At 37.7% G+C, this 16,920-nt stretch overlaps 2 protein-coding genes and 1 long non-coding RNA gene across 3 annotated transcripts; 1 reads left to right on the forward strand and 2 right to left on the reverse strand.

The window, feature by feature from the left end:
• The first annotated feature begins 3,508 nt into the window (after window positions 1-3,508).
• LOC113732504 (transcription factor bHLH62-like) lies at window positions 3,509-6,338 on the forward strand. Its single transcript, XM_027258318.2, has 8 exons — window positions 3,509-4,557; window positions 4,673-4,891; window positions 4,981-5,046; window positions 5,146-5,214; window positions 5,308-5,376; window positions 5,473-5,673; window positions 5,793-5,892; window positions 5,988-6,338. Exons 1-8 carry the CDS (start codon window positions 3,646-3,648, stop codon window positions 6,023-6,025), a joined length of 1,674 nt encoding a protein of 557 aa, XP_027114119.2. The 5' UTR covers window positions 3,509-3,645; the 3' UTR covers window positions 6,026-6,338.
• A 4,197-nt stretch (window positions 6,339-10,535) lies between these two features.
• LOC113732507 (small ribosomal subunit protein eS8-like) lies at window positions 10,536-13,250 on the reverse strand. The gene is made up of 5 exons (XM_027258332.2): window positions 13,117-13,250; window positions 12,925-12,997; window positions 11,647-11,977; window positions 10,996-11,165; window positions 10,536-10,890 (listed from the first exon to the last, which is right to left on the reverse strand). The coding sequence occupies exons 1-5, from the start codon at window positions 13,118-13,120 to the stop codon at window positions 10,806-10,808; spliced, it is 663 nt and encodes a 220-aa protein (XP_027114133.1). The 5' UTR covers window positions 13,121-13,250; the 3' UTR covers window positions 10,536-10,805.
• A 1,651-nt stretch (window positions 13,251-14,901) lies between these two features.
• LOC113732514 (uncharacterized) lies at window positions 14,902-15,803 on the reverse strand. Its single transcript, XR_003458784.2, has 2 exons — window positions 15,575-15,803; window positions 14,902-15,383 (listed from the first exon to the last, which is right to left on the reverse strand). It is a non-coding gene; the product is annotated as an uncharacterized lncRNA (long non-coding RNA).
• Window positions 15,804-16,920: the final 1,117 nt, after the last annotated feature.

The following is a 16,920-nucleotide window of genomic DNA, read 5'->3' on the forward strand; positions in this document are numbered from 1 at the left end:
TCGACTGTAACTGCCTGCTGATCAGATCAGATCAGATCATATGGCCTTTTTTCTTTAAAAATAAAAATAAAAATTTTGTTAAATTGGAGCAGTAAGGTGAATGGAAACAAATTTATGTGGGCGTATGATCTAGGCTCCTCCCAAAGTGCAGTAATGAGACCGCCTGCGATGTTGAATTGTGGATGGAAAAGAAAAGATTGGTTTCTCTGCCAAACAAATGGCGCCGGCTGCTGCATAAAGGTGATCGCACCTCTTTCTTCTCAGCCATCTACTGGGCTTCATTGAACGCAAAACAACGCCATTTCCACTAATCTGTGGAATAGTAGTAGTTTTTCTAAAAGAGAGATCCTCTGTGGTTTATCTAATCACGTAGGTCCTTAGACGATGAAGATCCATTCCCTGGGCTCAAGTTATATAGTAGTATGCTACTGCTAATCATCAAAGTTCTAAATCTGCAGATTGTTCGAACTATTTGTCAAAGGCTCCATTTAGCCCCATCTGAGTTGCCGTGATCTCTGCTTATGTCAACTTTCACTTCGTTTAGTTTTTTCTGTCAGTTCTTAGACTTTTACGCCAACATTTTCTTGCCATTGATCTTCCTAGTTGCTACTGACATCCAGGAAAAAAAAATCAACAAATGCCGGTTCTTCCTCCCCAAAATCTTAAAATTGACTCGTTACCAAAACTTTGTCATTAGAGAAATATCCTTTCTAAAAGTCCATAAATAATTAACCGCCGAAGCGGTTGCTTTCCTTGGTGTCCAAAGGGTGGGAAACATTTGTGGAATTTAAAATGTTAATTTCGCTACCTCAGAAACAGAGCTGCGTAATTACTGGAAATTTCTTTCTAATGGATGTAGTATGAATCCCCCACCAAAACCGGTTCAACCGGAGAAAATGGAAGTTAATGCAATGACTGACCTGCCCGAAACACGTTAACGATTTGAGTAATAAGATAAAAAAATTTTCTTTTTACAAAAACAGAGAGAAACAAAAATGAAAAGATAAATCTGCAGACGTTAATAGCACTAATTAAAAGCATTTCCTGTGATAAAGAATGCAAAACATCAGTAGAAAACTATAATATATTTTACTAATTAGAATTCTTAACACTCTAGTGAATAAGCTTTGACTTTAATCCAAACAGACAACTTCTGTTGACTCTAATCATTGCAGTATAAAAAATTCAACCCTTTTTTATTTTACTGGACAGCCGAGGATAGAAAGCACCAAATTGTGTGGTGCTAAGCCCAAGAGCTTCAGCCTTTCATCCTTCAACAGGGTGACAGACAATCTTCTGTATGTCTCCGCCCCCCCAAAAAAGTATGGAAAAAGAAAGAAAAATCTTCTGTATCTTTCGAGTGTATGCGAAAAACGGGTACGAAGCGCGTAATTATGCCGTAGGGATGATATCATGAAGAACAATGCCAAAACGAAGAAACTCACCAGCAAAACCCAGAAAAAAAAAAAAAAAAGAGAGACTGAGAAATGTGTTCTATCATTCAAGTAAGTGGAAATTATATCCATAAACATGTTTTAGTTTTTTTTTTTTTTTTTCTAACACCCTTTTCAACTTGCATTAAAATATATCATTACCCAAATAAAATGTAATATTAATCTGTCGGTAAATGAAAATCTTGCTTATGGGAGGGGAAAAGAAAAAAAGAAGGCTCCAAAGAAATTGCTTTGACGTCCAACTTCTTTCACCATAAAGACATATACAAAACTCCCCCTTAATCAGAACTAGCATTTTCGTGTATTGAAAATACATAAAATATGAGGATAACAACAGAATTAGATCGAGTTTTAGTGGTAAAGGGTGGCCTATATCTTTTAAAATCACAGTGTTTATAACATTTCTATTTTACCTCGATAAAATTCAACAAACTTGGTAGGGCACTTTCTTAATGAAAATATGGAGAGAGCTATAAAATTTTACCGTTTGCATGTAAACCAAACATAAGAAAAAGGCAAACTTTGGAAGTGGTCGGTGGGCAAAGGAGGTTCTTAGAATCTTTTTTCGCTGTCAAGTTTAAGATTCAAACCCTGTTCTTGGCTCTTAGACGTGCAACGACGTGAGAAGGAGTCGGAAGTTTTTTTTTTTTTTTCCAAACGCCATGGAAGAGGTAAACTAAATACTATGATATATACCTTTTCTATCCACCACTTTGATATACCTTTTCTATACTATGATATCCACGCACTAATACTGAATCTTGGGTTACCACTTAAAAAGATAATAATGACAACATACTTTTGTTTTGCGCCTAATAATAACAACTCGCTTGATTGAGTGGAGTAGAAATGTAGAATGGACGGCGGTAAATTGCAAAAGCACTTTTTGTGGTAAAGTTTCGGCAAAACCTATAAAGTTGAATGGTTACAGCAGCGGCCCGGAACGAAGAAGTTGCGAAATAGATTTATAATAGTAGAAAGCATGAAACGTGATGTGAACAATGGAGGGTTCTACTCTACGTTGTGCTTAAAACGTCGATGATGATGGTGGTAATTTCCAGGCAGCAATGTAGGCTTGAGTACATATTTGGTGCTTTGACGTTCGAGGCCCGGCACCAGTGACTGAATACCAAGTCCAGGTCCAAGTCCGCCCCCTCTCCTCCGCTTTTCACGCCTCCGGTGTTATGAGAAAATGGGAGAATCAGTCGGTTTGGTCGATCAAATGACAAACTCATCATGAACCGATCACAATGCCCAAAAAATTAATTGAATCAGTCAAATTCAATTAAGAACCGATCTAAATTTGAACTTTTAAATCGATTCATATTAAATTTTTATTCCTTTTCTTTTAAATTTTAAAGTCATCTCATCTAATTTATATAATAAATAAATAAATTCAGACAAAATCGAACCGTGAATTGAAAACTCATCCAATTCAATTCACTTTAACGGTCCAAATTAAAAAACCAAAAGGAAAAGAGGGAGAAATAGGTAAAGTTGTGTTTGGTTGGTTTGATAAAAATGACACGTACACTTTTGGGCGCATCAAAAACATATATATATATATATACACGCGCACGCGCACGCGCACATACATTGCAAATAATTTTTAAACTGCACTGGTGCAAGTTCCCTTTTGGACTGTTCATTTAGACCACTAGAACTGCTGTTATTAAGCATATTTTTACTTGGAAAGTTACTCTTCCTTATATTTGTAAGATTCTGACTAGTTTTAGTTACTCCATCAATTACCATCATGTTATTTGTCAAAATCTCCTTATAGTTGTTATTGTAGAATCTATCCTATGAACACCAAACAGAACCTTGTGCGAGAATTTTTCATTTGTCACTAGTAAAATATCAACAAATTGTCTCGAAAATGGATTTTGGCGCGTAGTTGGATACTAAATAAAATAAAACATTCCTAGCGGAAGACATTTACATCTAACCAAACGTACCCTAAACTAAGACACAAAAGGTCAAAAAAACCGTTCCTTTTTCGACTATATAACTTCATCAGCACCCTCCCCTTTCCCTTCCCCCTTTCTCTTCTTTCTCTCCCTTTCACTGCGACTCCTACTTTCTTTTCCGATCGCTCTGTTTCTTGTAACTGTGGTATAATCAATTTATGCAAGTAAAATAAGTACCAAAATTTAGAGGCATAACGAAAATCAAAAGGTATAGAAGCTCCATGGATAAAGAGTATTTCCTGAATGCTGCTGGAACTCAACTGCCTCTCCAATTTGAAGCCTGGAATTCTTTCTCCCCAGCTCCGGAGCTAAATTGCTCGTTGGGCGAGGCTTCAAATTGTTGTTTGAATCCCAATTGGGACAAACCAGCTGGTCACTATGCCCGACATGGCTCGGCTTTGAGCTCAATGGTGTCATCCGCCATGGCCCCCAATTCCTCTGTGCCTGTTGAGGCTCTTGCATTCCGAGAATTAATTAAAAAACTGGGCCCCGTTTGCAGCTCCGGCGACCTGCCGCAGCCATTTCCACCCGGCGCAGCTTCTTATGCTAGCTGTAACACTTCTTGCTACAGTACAATGCCCTTGAGCTCCCCACCTAAGCTACAGGTGCCGGTTTTGAACGAGAATTTCTCCAATTTGCGAAATTCTGTGGCCCCGAACCCGCCTTTGCCTGCCCTCTCGGCTGATCCAGGATTTGCCGAGCGGGCTGCCAAGCTTTCTTGCTTTGGGAGTCGCAGTTTCAACGGCAGAACGAGTCAGTTTGGAGTACATAATAATGCGGAGTTGCCATATGGGTCTAGTACTCCAACCGTGGCGAATGGGAAGTTGCCGAGGGCCTCAAGTAGCCCTTTGCTCAAGCGAGGTGGATCTCCTCCACTCGAAAACAACAATTTAGGTCAATCCCAGATGGAGACGAGGCCTATCGATGGCCTAATTCCGAGTTCAGATGACACGGTGAACAAAGTACCTCTAGCTGCTGCCAATTCTAACGAGGAGTCCTCTGTATCTGAGCAAGTGCCAAGTGGGGAAACTGGGTTGAAAACTCCCAATGAATCGAATCCCAGGAAAAGGAAAGCTGTTGCCAGAGGAAAAGCCAAGGAAGATGGTTCAAGTCAGGCGGCTAATCATAACAAGGTATTGTTTCGTGGAAAATTGAACCGACCCCACCCTAGACCAATTTCTTTTTCTATAGTTTTAAGTGAATTGAGAAAGTGATTAGTAATTAATTTGGGAGAGATATTCACTCCAGGGAGCTGAAGCCGATATTGATTCAAATGCGAAGCGATCCAAGATGACGGAAGCCACTGCGAGTGATGATCAAGGCGTTAAAATTGAGGAGAGGAAGGGTAGCGACAACAAAACTGGGGATGATAAGGCAAATCAGAGGCCCCCTGAGCCTCCCAAGGACTACATTCATGTCAGAGCAAGAAGGGGTCAAGCTACAGACAGCCACAGTTTAGCAGAAAGAGTGAGCAATATATCCATTTTTTAGGAGAATCATTCCATCATGAATTTCCGGTTTTTCTAATTGCTTTGTTTCTATTATGATTTAATTAGGTCAGACGAGAGAAGATCAGTGAAAGAATGAAGCTTCTCCAAGATCTTGTACCAGGCTGCAATAAGGTGCCTAGACAAAGTTGCAATTGGGATTTTCTTTTAGCAGCGCTTTAGACTTGCTGTACAAGGGATTTTTGTAGTAACATGTCTGACTTTGTCATCTAGGTGACTGGAAAAGCCCTTATGCTCGATGAGATTATAAATTATGTCCAATCATTGCAACGCCAAGTCGAGGTGAATGAAAATCAGTCAGGCATGTCTACACGGTTCATTATTAATCACTGTGTGTCACTTCTGCTAATGATCTTCTTGTGCTTTTCACTGCAGTTCCTGTCGATGAAGTTAGCTTCAGTCAATCCAAGATTAGATAACATGGATAATATCTTATCTAAGGATGTAAGCGTATTGTATCTTTCGTGTAAAATTGTTGTTTATATCCTCAAATTTAATTCCATTGAACTGAGATGCACTGGTCCCCTCCCGAATCTTCAGCTATATCAACCAAATGCCTCTGTACCTCCCCCACTGTTCCCAATGGATGCCTCGGAACCAGCTCTGTACAAGAACCCGTCCCAACAAAATCAGGAACTACAGAGCAACAATGGCTCAGTGGACCAGATAGACACTGCATTGTGCCGCACCCTAGGACTTCAATTACCTCATGTAGATGGATTTACTGAAGGTCTATCTCAGGTGATTTTCCACGGACAATTGTGGGGTTAATGTAACTACAGAACATGATCAAAGGAAAAATAACACGATTGGATAATTTTTTTTTCGATCATTTAACTCCATGCATCAATTTGATCCAGTTTGCCGGATTCTGCGAAGATGACTTGCACAGCATTGTTCGGATGGGGTACAGCCATAACCCTGACACGGATGCAGCATTCCATTCACAAACCTTTCCTGGTAAAGATAAAAAGAGAAACGGGGAATTATATATGACCGTATAATTTCGCCTTATTAGTTTCTTTTAAGGTTGTAATGGATTCGTTATCTTGCAGTTGCAAACCAAACGTGCCACATGAAAATTGAGCTTTGAGCACTGCGTACTTTATTTTCAAGTCAAGGCCTGGAAGCAAGAGTAGGCTACTGTACATATACGAAGAGACTAGCAGTTCAATTGGTTTTTTGATGAATGGGCTGTCACCCATTTATAGGTCTAATCTCTCTGTCAGTGATTGATTCGTCTGGAAGCATTTTTATTAGGAGGTTACTGTACTACACTATCGGTAGCATATTTCTTGGCTAGATAATCATGTGTATTCCAGTGCATCGTACAGCACTATCATCTCTGTAAGATATAGTAATATATATTCTTGTTCGAGCAATGATAATTCAGCTTTTCTTCAAAAGAGCTCTTTTTTTTTTTTTTTTTTCAGCAACGATATATTTGTATAACTTATTCTATTTTAATTTAGAGAAGAGGCGAAATCTAAGGAGACTGTGATAGGAGGGGCTAGTGGGTATATAGACCCAACTAGATTAAGGGAGTGTTTTGACACAATCTTAGATTTTTTTCGCTGCAGATGAGATTTAAACCCTCATCTACAGTTCAAGAAAAAACTTAAGCCCCTCCCTGACGGCGACCGAGCCATTGCCCCGTGGTTATTTCTTTAAGAGCTCTCATTTTCCCAGAATCGGAGTGTATAACGTAAACCAATCGGTGGTGGTTATTCAATTGAACAAGATAGACGGAGGAAGAATCTTTATTAGATTTTCATTGGGTTGGTGTCAAAGTTGCATCATGTCAAATCGCGTTTTCTGGTGGCTATGATTTTTCACTAATGTTGTTGTAACCAGCTGTATGAGTGGGCACCTCCTATTTGCAAAAGTCTTAATACAAATGATTAAGACTGGGGGTTAACTGGAGCTTTAGTCAACCACCACGATTCATGCCACAATTTTTGGGCTCTTGAATTATTTTCCAGGATTACTACTATCACCCACCCAGCGACAGAACCTTCTTTCACCGTGGCAGCTGAAGAAGAAAGAAAATGAGCCAATCAAGCAGATTTGGAACTATTCAGTTTGCACAATATAAACAAAAGAAAATGGCAGCAAAAGAATCCCAGGTTGGCAATTGGTGAGATTCTGACTAGACCCAATGGATCTGGCTTTGATTTTATATCCTTTTAGTGTCCCTCCCTCTTGTCAACAAAAATAAAAAATATATATATTTATGAACAGGAAAAGGTGAAGGCAAATGTAGTGGAGTTTTGAGGTATGGAAAGATGCCTCTAGTCCAAGGGAGATAGATACATTACCTAATTGGATGGGAGGCGGTTTGTTAACAATCAAGAAGAGCTTATTGGGTTTAACAAAAGATTTCTGCTGCGTTGCAGCCTTTACATATTTTAAATTAATGAGAGATTTGTATTATTGGTCTCCTGATCAGTGTGTGTGTGTGTGTGTGTAATGCAATTATCAGAAAGATTCTTTTGAGACGATGATCTTTTCACTGGGGAAGAGTTAAACAACAAATTAGTACACTATTCAACAAATCTGTTTAAGTGACAGACTTGTCGCATAACACGAATTATACAACAAAGCAATCATGTAAATATATATATACACACACACACACACACATGCATGTCTCTCAATTATTTCCCCTGTTTGAAAGATGTCTTTTAGGCTTCGATCATCTTCTTTAGAAAATAATAATAATAACAACAACAAAAATTCTCATTAAATTAAACGCAGAAATCACTGTTTACCGACATCATAATCTAAAGTTCATTGAACTCTCTGTAATTTTAGACACAAGGAATGAAGTGTACCTAATGGATGGTCATACAAGCAAGTAGTAGCACATTCCAAGTCAAGTCTACCGGCTATTTCCTCACACGAAATATGCTTTTCATTTCTCTTTTTTCTTTTTGTACTCGTTCCTTTACTGGCCTGGACTCTGGTCTCATTAGGGCCAGCCATCTGTTCCGGCTGCAGCTCGTCCCTGAGCATTCAGGTGGGCGGTCTCTAGCCATGGTTCAAAGACTCAGCCGAGTCGTCACAAGAACAGGGGCTTTTCGATCCGATATCGAGACGAGATAATTTTGAGATAATGAATTGTCAAGAATTCAGCTGAGACGCATAAAAACAGTCGAGTTATTCCGAATCATCCTGAACCAACTCAAATTTTTATTATCTTTGCTAATTTTTAATTATTTTTAAAATAATTTTTAAAATATTAAATATTTCAAAAATTTATGTCTTGCCGACATCACGATTGATATATTGAGATCAATGTGAAACGGATCGGACCGTGACCGCAACTTTAAACCATGTCTCTAGCACGAGTGATCATTCAAGCTTGATTGATTTTAAATCCACCACTCCAAAACCCATCCCCACCAAAAAAAAAAAAAAAAAAAAAGACAGAGAAAGAGAGGGGGAGACCTTGAGGGAGGAGATAGAAAGAAGCGTGCAAAATGTCGCTATTTAGAAATCCTATATGACCCTCAAATAGCTTAAGCTTGTGGTACGAATTTTGATTGGTTTGGCAAAAGCAATATATCTTGTTGCCCTTTTTTGTGTCTTTCGTTTGCATTTGTCTAATCGAAATGGGGTAACATTGAAAGTAGGGAACAATACATATACCGTTTGTATATTTAAACCTGTGAGAAAAACCAGATGTCTCCATGCACGGAATTTGGTGTGCTGGCTTCGTCCTTTAACTTCTTTCATTTTGTCAAATACAAGCTGTTTGATTGGACCAATAATTAGTGGTTTTTTTACTAGATTGGAGTACAAGTACAACTGGTTTCAGTGCCTTGAGGCGGCTCCAATGTGCATAATAAGTCGCTTCAAAAATTCTTGAAGGCTTCATGTAGAAGCAGAGAGTTTAAGGAATTTGCAAATTGAATGACCCGGGATTTCCAAGTCTTCTACTTTTACAAACACACACGAATGGGAGAGTGAAAGATGATGTGGGTACATCTTTTCTTGCACGTCATGTTGTAGGACTTGGACCTTGCCCCCATTTGGGATTTTACTTCTTCAAAACGCAATTGATCCACTATTTTTGGGAATCACCCTCCACTGAGAGATTCTGCGAGCTATCTATCTGTGTTATTCGTCCGATTCTGAATAGTCTAATCCAAAGTTTAGCCGGCTTTATGGTGAAAAGAAAAGCAAAGAGATAGATATATGGGTGTAGTGTAGTAGATGAATAAAATTCCAAAAAGAAAAGGATTAAAAAATGAAAATGCACTAAGCTGACATTTTTGTTTGGTTGAGGCAAAAGGGTAGTGCTAAAAGTAGCAGTAATCAATATCCTTCTTCTTAACCAGAGAGTTGTGGTTGTGGACGTCCTTTTCTTTTATGGTCTTTCCCATGCACTTTGGTGAGCATTATATTCCTTCCATGGGGGAGAAAGAACGCACAGACAAAGGAGGGCCATTGTTATAATAATGTGTTCTACCAAACTTTGCCCGATGCCAATCCTGCTTTACAACTGTGTTTTTTAAGTGCTTTTTCCTGCACTTGGAAGGAAAATCAGCGTTTCCATGGACAAGTTTTTGATGCATCTGATATTTGGTAAACTCGTACCTGTCCATGCGTGTGCCTTCCCCTTCTTACCAGATGGTGGTTATTATTATTATTTTCGTGGAGTTTGAGGGAAGAAGCAATATGGTGCCTAATCTGCACCAATACTTGTATTTCGACTATTGAACCAATAATAAAACAACCCATCAGGGAGGGGCTTAAATTTCTCCTTGCTGCAGCGAAAAAAATCTAAGAATTGTGTCAGAGTACTCCTTTAATCTAGTTGGACCTGTATATCCACTAACCCCCTATAACAACCTCCTTAGGCACTCCTTTAATCTAATCTAGTTGGGCCTGTATATCCACCCCCTATAACAACCTCCTTACCTCCTTAGGCACTCCTTTAATCTAGTTGAGCCTGTATACCCACTAACCCCCTACAACAACCTCCTTAGACTCCCCTTCCCCCTAGATTAGAATAGAATAGATTATACAAATGTATTTTTGCTGACAAAAAAAAAAAGTAATAATAAAACAAATTTCGGCCTTCAGGCTTGATTTGGAAGGCCAAGATTTGAGCCACCTAGCGGAGATACGTACAGCTGATTTAGCGGGTTCGGAAGATGTCACGTAACGCCACTCGGGGGAGCACCCAACAATAAGGCCTATTTCAGGATAATTGTACTAAGAGCGCTAATGCAACTGGGCCACTTACCGAACACACACTGCTTGTAAGCAACTGGGCCATGGGAGTCCATTGCCTAAACGTGTACCGACATGTTCATTCACCCATATTACCCCATTGGCCCGCTTCAACGACCTAGCAACCACTGATCGAACCCTAGATGGCATTGATCTGAAAACCTTGACCGAGGTCACCCGGCTAAATCTTTTCGCTCTGGAGAACAAGCTTTTCAGTTTGTCAAATTGTAAAACGCTTTTCAGGTCTAGTGTTAGTAACTACGAGACGAGAAACTGCAGCTGACAATAACACACCAAAACGGTCAAATTTTCGAGCAGATTCATGGGGATCAAATGGGAAAAGAAATGAGGGCAAACATAAAGAAGTTCAAAAGAGGTGGAAATTCGAATTTAAAGCACGAGCAAATCAGACAGCTTGCTCGTCAAAGACTGGTACTCTGAAATGTCTAACAACGACCATATAATTAATTCATAAAGGGAGAAGAAAAGACTCAAAATTTTAGCAATTAGGTAGCTGAAAATGTTCCAGCAACCTTTCCTGTGCCACTAAAGTACAGTTGACAAAAGCTAAGGAAGCATAAAAACCTAAAATTCTATGATAAGACCCCCAAGAAAAGAAAATAGAATTCTGATTAAGCAGCACCACCAGAAGCCTTGCCTTTCTTCCTCTGAATTTTCTTCATATAGAACTCGAGCTCTTTACCCTCCAAGATGTAACTGCAAAAAACTCATCCAACAAGAGCAAACAAGTGTGATGGCGCTGCAACTGAGAAACAGTAGTAAACTAAAACAAAGAAAGCCGGTATGACTGCTTGAGCTTACCCATCTGCTCTGCCACATTGACCTGGGCGAGAAGATATGCAGGCCAGCAATCTACCACCCCCAAATTGCTCCTCAATGTGAGGATCAAGTGCGCGGCCTTGCTGGCGCTTCTCAAGTTTCCTGACAACATGGTTGCTCTTCTTAGTTTCCTCAGCAGTAGCCTCTCCATCCTGCCATATAATAGTACAAGCAAGTAAAAATCATGGAATTTGGCTAGTTGGAAACATCAGAAACACTGTTCCCTTGGTTCTTTTTCTTTTTGTTTCTTTCCAGATTGGTCACAATTATTGGGTGCTCCACTAAGGTGCAGAAAGAAAAGTAACCAATCGTCCAAAGGGTGAGGATTGGTTCAACAAATTAGTATATGCATATTATACACAATTAAAGTGCTTATTACTAAATACAATAATACAAACTACTTGAAGTAGAATTGTTGAAGGAGATTATGGTGGACGCAGGTACCCTCACACAATTAAAGTGCTTATACAAAAGGATTAATCTTCTATAGATTGATAGTTTATACACTACCATCATTGGATGCATAACAAATAATTTGAATTTGATATCCAAATGTTGTATATGTGTCATGCATCCAACCATGAGTGTGTACACTATTAGTGTATATAAGATTGACTACAGATGTCAATATACCTCAGTGGCATCCTTCTTAGCAGGCCCCTTCTTCTTCCTGCCAATGTCAACACCATAATGCTGAAGGTACCACTGCTTAAAGGGGGCTGCATCAACCTGAACAATTGCACTCTTCACGAGAGTTTGCGTCCTGACAAGCTCATTGTTTGAGGCATTGTACATCACATCAAGAATACGGGTCTTCCGAGTGACAGCCTCACTACCCCAAGAATAGTTTCCTGTGTCCAACCTCAAGGCCCTCCACTTCACATTGCCTCCACGGACACGGACTCTCCTGACTGTCTTGTTGCTTGAGAGCTTAGTGTTTGCTGGCTGGCGACCAAGCTCATACCTTTTTAAAAGAAACAAAAAACATATATATATATCAGGCAGAAGCCCAGGACAAAGCAGACAAACGTGTGCAGTAAATGCAGAACCAGTTTCACAACCAACCATGCCGGGTTTTTTCCTAATTTGGATCACACATGAGGAATACCTCAATATTTATCATGGGACAAAACATAGTGCAAAAACTTTGTTCTATTGGAAAGCAGGCAGCAGCAATTGCATGAAATGGGGAAAACAAACCACATAAAAATTACATCTACATAAGATGAAAAACACGAGACAAATTGAAACTTAATTGTGGAAGTCATAGCCACTACTACATTGCAAAGAAGTCATGAGTATTAAAATCCAAACAAAACATGCTGATACAGACGAAAGACACTTAATTAATGCCGTAAAGATGCACAGGTATATAGAAACAGCAAGAGGTAGTAAAATCCATAAGTACAATGTCAACTAAAAAGAGCAAGTTCACTTAGATCAACAACGAGAAACGAAATCTGTAAAACCAGGAACACAACTACTCTATATAACGCCACACTCATCACTTTGAAATAAAGACTCCAGAAAATGGGACAATCATTTTCTTCTTCTTTCCATACTACAATTAGTTCCACACACAACGATCAGAACATCGGAGGAACGCCAGAATAATTCAAATTCAGATCGTGTAGGAAAGAACAAATCCTGGACATCTTTTGCTCTCAACCCGTTGGCCAAAACCAAAATGCATAAACTCCAACACCCCATCGGATAAATGAAACTCAGCCAGTACAAAAAATTAAAAGAAAATTGATCTCTCAAGTATGAACCCAAATTTCATGTTCAACCCATTCAATGTGACATCAAAAAAGACCAAAGCTATAGCTAACAAGAGGATGAATCCACCATGAATAAGCTAGCCAAATATGAGCCACAACAGCAAAGATAAACTAAAAACAGCAAACGTACTTGCGCTTCTTCCTCCAAGCTTTTTTCTTGCCACCAGTGGCACGCCTCTTGTGCATAGAGTCCCGCGAGATACCTATTCAAAATTCCATCAGAACAATCCACAGTTACATAAATATAAACCCAGCAGGCCATTAAAAAGTCATTGATAGACGAAGAGAGAGTGCAAGAAAGCAGGGATTTTTCGGAGGATACCCATGTTGGATTAGAGCAGCTGCCTTGAAGAAATGAGAGATTTTACTCTAACGAGTCTTCCTGCAAAGTCCTCTCCGCTCTGAAAAGCAAAACCTAGTATGGTTTGAAATCTTTAAGATACCGATGGAACAGCGCTAAAACCCTAAATGGGACAATGTAACTGGGCTTCCCTCTAGATGGGCCTAGCTCACTTGGGCTTTTTTTTTTATTTTTGTTTTCTTGGTAGTCTCCAATTCAGCCCATGAATTTTTGGTCTACAAATTACTTTTTTTTTTTAAAAAAAAAATTTCCACCATGAGATGAGTAAGATTTAAAAAATTGGGAAAATGAAGGGGGATTCAAATCCAAAATCTCCAAATATTGGAATTTCATTCCTAACCATTAGTCCAATATTTCCTTGGCATTTACCAATTACTACTCAATGTCACTTTTTATTTTATTTTTTAAACTTTTTTTCGTTTTATATGCTTTCCCCTTTTTTTTTTTTTTGTTTGGGTTTGGGAACGTTGAGCTTTGCAGTTTGTTACTGTCATTTTTTTTCTTTGTTTACGTGGAGCTGCGAGTGGCTCGAGTCCAAGTTCAGTTAAGCTTGAATTGATCAAGTCAAATTCGAGCTCGAAATTGAGATAAAAAAATACTAAACTCGTTAGTTCGCGAGTCGGCTTAAATTTGATTATATATATTCTTTTATTTTAATAGTAAAATTACATATATGTCTCTAATATTTATTATTTGTTAATTTTTTTTAAAATTTTTTTAAGCTCGTCGAGCTTTACATTTTGTGCTCGTCGAGCTCGAGCTTTATAAACCTAGGTTGAGACTCGTTTCGATTAGATCAAAATTCAACTTGATTCAACTCATTTGCACCCTTCGTTTTATTGACTGTGTTTCATAAATTATTTGGAGCATGCACATTTATCTCATGGAAAAGGAGAATAAAACAAATTAAAGAAAATAAGTATGACTTACAAGTGCTGCTTTGAAATGCTAAAAATACCTAATTTTGGAATTTTATTAGGGTTAAGTGAAAATTAATACATGGAAGTCCTAGGACTTTTTTTTTTTTTTTTTTGGTCAAACGATAATGATATTATAAATACTTGATAACACAAGGATAGTTACAAAAAAGGGCAACTACCCTTATATCTGCCTCCGCAGCTTCATTAAGCGAAAACAGGGTAGGCTTTTCTGACTTGACATCCATTTGGTTAATTGTATTGCCTGATCTGTAAAATGATATTGTAAAATGAAGGACATTTGGTCAAACATATCGCTCGCGTCCTTAATATCCTCACGGACGGTCGCTAAGTTGTTATTACTAACACATCTGGAGTTGATCATTTTTATGTCATTCTTACTGTCTGATTACATCTGAATGACATTCTAGCCAACTTCTTTAGCCAAAATTAGAGCATGTTTGATGGCCTCAGCTTCTACGGCAATAGCAGTTCCTTTGTTCAGCTCATTTAGCTGTCCTCGTGCTTTCACCATATATTTTTTGCCCATTTTCTTGTCACGATTCCTATTCCTGTTTGTGTCATTTGAGCTGAAATGGATGCATCTAAATTGATTTTGATCACTCCCTCGGGTGGCTCTCCCCACAGTTGTTGGGACACTGTGATCAGAATTTTCCAATAGAACATACGCTAGCAGATAATAATAATTCTGACAAAGGTTTAGATTGGGGGAAAAGATGTTTGGTTAGAAGTGCTTAGAATTCTTTTGTGCTATTTATCAAAATAGAAAATGTTATTAATCAAATTAAAAAATTACGAGATACCAATGAGCACTTATAAAACCCCTTCATTTAGATATTTCCTCATTCTAATTTCACTTTTCCAACGTACTAATACACTGGATCCCTATTAAATACTAGTAATATTCAGTGGACGCCTCTAGGACAAACCCTAAAAACAATTGATACAGAACTTAGGGACTGTTTGGTTAAAGGATTTGGGAATCACAAAATAGAATAAACTCCTTATTTGTTGCTTGAGTTAAGTCTATTGAAATGCAATTTTTGAAATCATTTCTAAAAAATCAGACTTATCCCATTCCCGAGCAAATTAGAAAATTTTGGACAAAACCCTCAACTTATCCCCTCAAATACAGTAACATTTATGACGGACCAACCTTTCTTTCTCTCTATCACACGCCGCACCTTCTATTCTTTTTCTTCGTCAGATTTCCTTTCTCTTCTTCTTCACCATATAGTTTTCATCTCATATCCAAAATTTCTTGAAAAAAAAAATCTGAGAATAACCCATCTGAAATCAAGTTCATCATTCAGGTCTTTCATCAAATGCGTAATATGCATGCAAAATTACAAGCTTTTCCTATCACACAAGCGCATATCCAAAAACATTCAAGATTCTTTCCAAGTTCATATATTCCAGTTCTAGTCCACCAAAAGAACTTAAAAATACACAAAACAAAAATTAAGAAAACAAAAACTTACAGAAATTTCAAGAAAGTCAAGTTGATTTACTGATGAAGTCAGTCACCAAGGAGTGGCGGCAGCGAAAAAGAGTTCTGGAGTTGTCTGAGTGAAGGAATTGAATCCTTTCTAAATCAAATAAAATAAGCTGCCGAGAGTAGAAAGAGAGAACGGAGGGGAGCACAACAAACAAGACTTGGGCAGCGGCGCGCGCGCAAAAGCCCAACTTTGGGGGAGGCAACTACAATTCTTACCTTCGTAAATTTGTTTAAATATGAAAAATTGGTTAAATAGCGCATTAAATATAAAATCTGTGAGTTTTTTTATAAAGAATTGGTATATTATGGATAATTTCTTTTTTTTTTTAAACTTTCACATATTTTATTTATGATAAATACAAAACATACTAGTTTTTCTTTGGGCACTATTTAACCAATTTTTTCCATAAAAAAATGGTATGTTTTCTCATAAAGAGTTGGTATAAAATATACTATACAATCTATTAGTTTCTCATAAAGACCTTGTATGTTATGCATTATTTAACCAATTTTTTATATTTAAATAAATTTATAAAAATTAAAATAATATATTTGAAAGTTATGTTTTTATTTGGAAGAACGCATTCTTTGAATGCGTTTTTCACCATTTGAAAAGATACTCAAAAATCGCCACCTTTTAAAAAATTAGTTTTGAGAATTTACTCCTTATGAATGCAGCCACTATATTTATTTTCTAGTATTAATTTTTTTTATGATTTATGATTTTCTTATGTTTTATCAAAAAATTAATAACTATTATAGTTACAATTATAAAGATGTTAATTTATCGTATGTATAATTCTTTTATTTTATAAAAATTGTTATATCAGTGATAAATTTAAAATTTAATTACATTTAATTCTGAAACACTCATCAAACCAAACATCAAGAATTGGAATGATACTAATTCCAATACATGAACCATGCTAGATATTGGAATGAAAAATTTAATTTCAAAATCAAAATCCTTGATTCCATTTTCATTTCCGATTCCAATATGTGAAACAAGCACTCCCTTAACTGATCGTTACATAAGAAACAAATTAGGGGTAATTTCCTTAACTGCCGAGGTTTCCAGAGCATTAAATAGAATACACATAACGTTTTCATTATGGCCCTGAACAAATGCTTAAATGGGTAGGCTCTAGATTACATCCAACCGCCAAGTCATTTTTTTGTTGGACCAACCGCCAAGTCTAGATAGCATCCCTGTTAAATTAACTTTCATATCGATGCCCGGGCCTAAGCATCATGGATTTAGAGATGAACCATGCCCTTGATTGAGTTCCAAATGTATGCCAGCAGTTGGTACTTGGTACTTGACAAATA

This window comes from Coffea arabica, chromosome 1c (genome assembly GCF_036785885.1).
Source record: "Coffea arabica cultivar ET-39 chromosome 1c, Coffea Arabica ET-39 HiFi, whole genome shotgun sequence".
Lineage (NCBI taxonomy): Eukaryota > Viridiplantae > Streptophyta > Magnoliopsida > Gentianales > Rubiaceae > Coffea > Coffea arabica.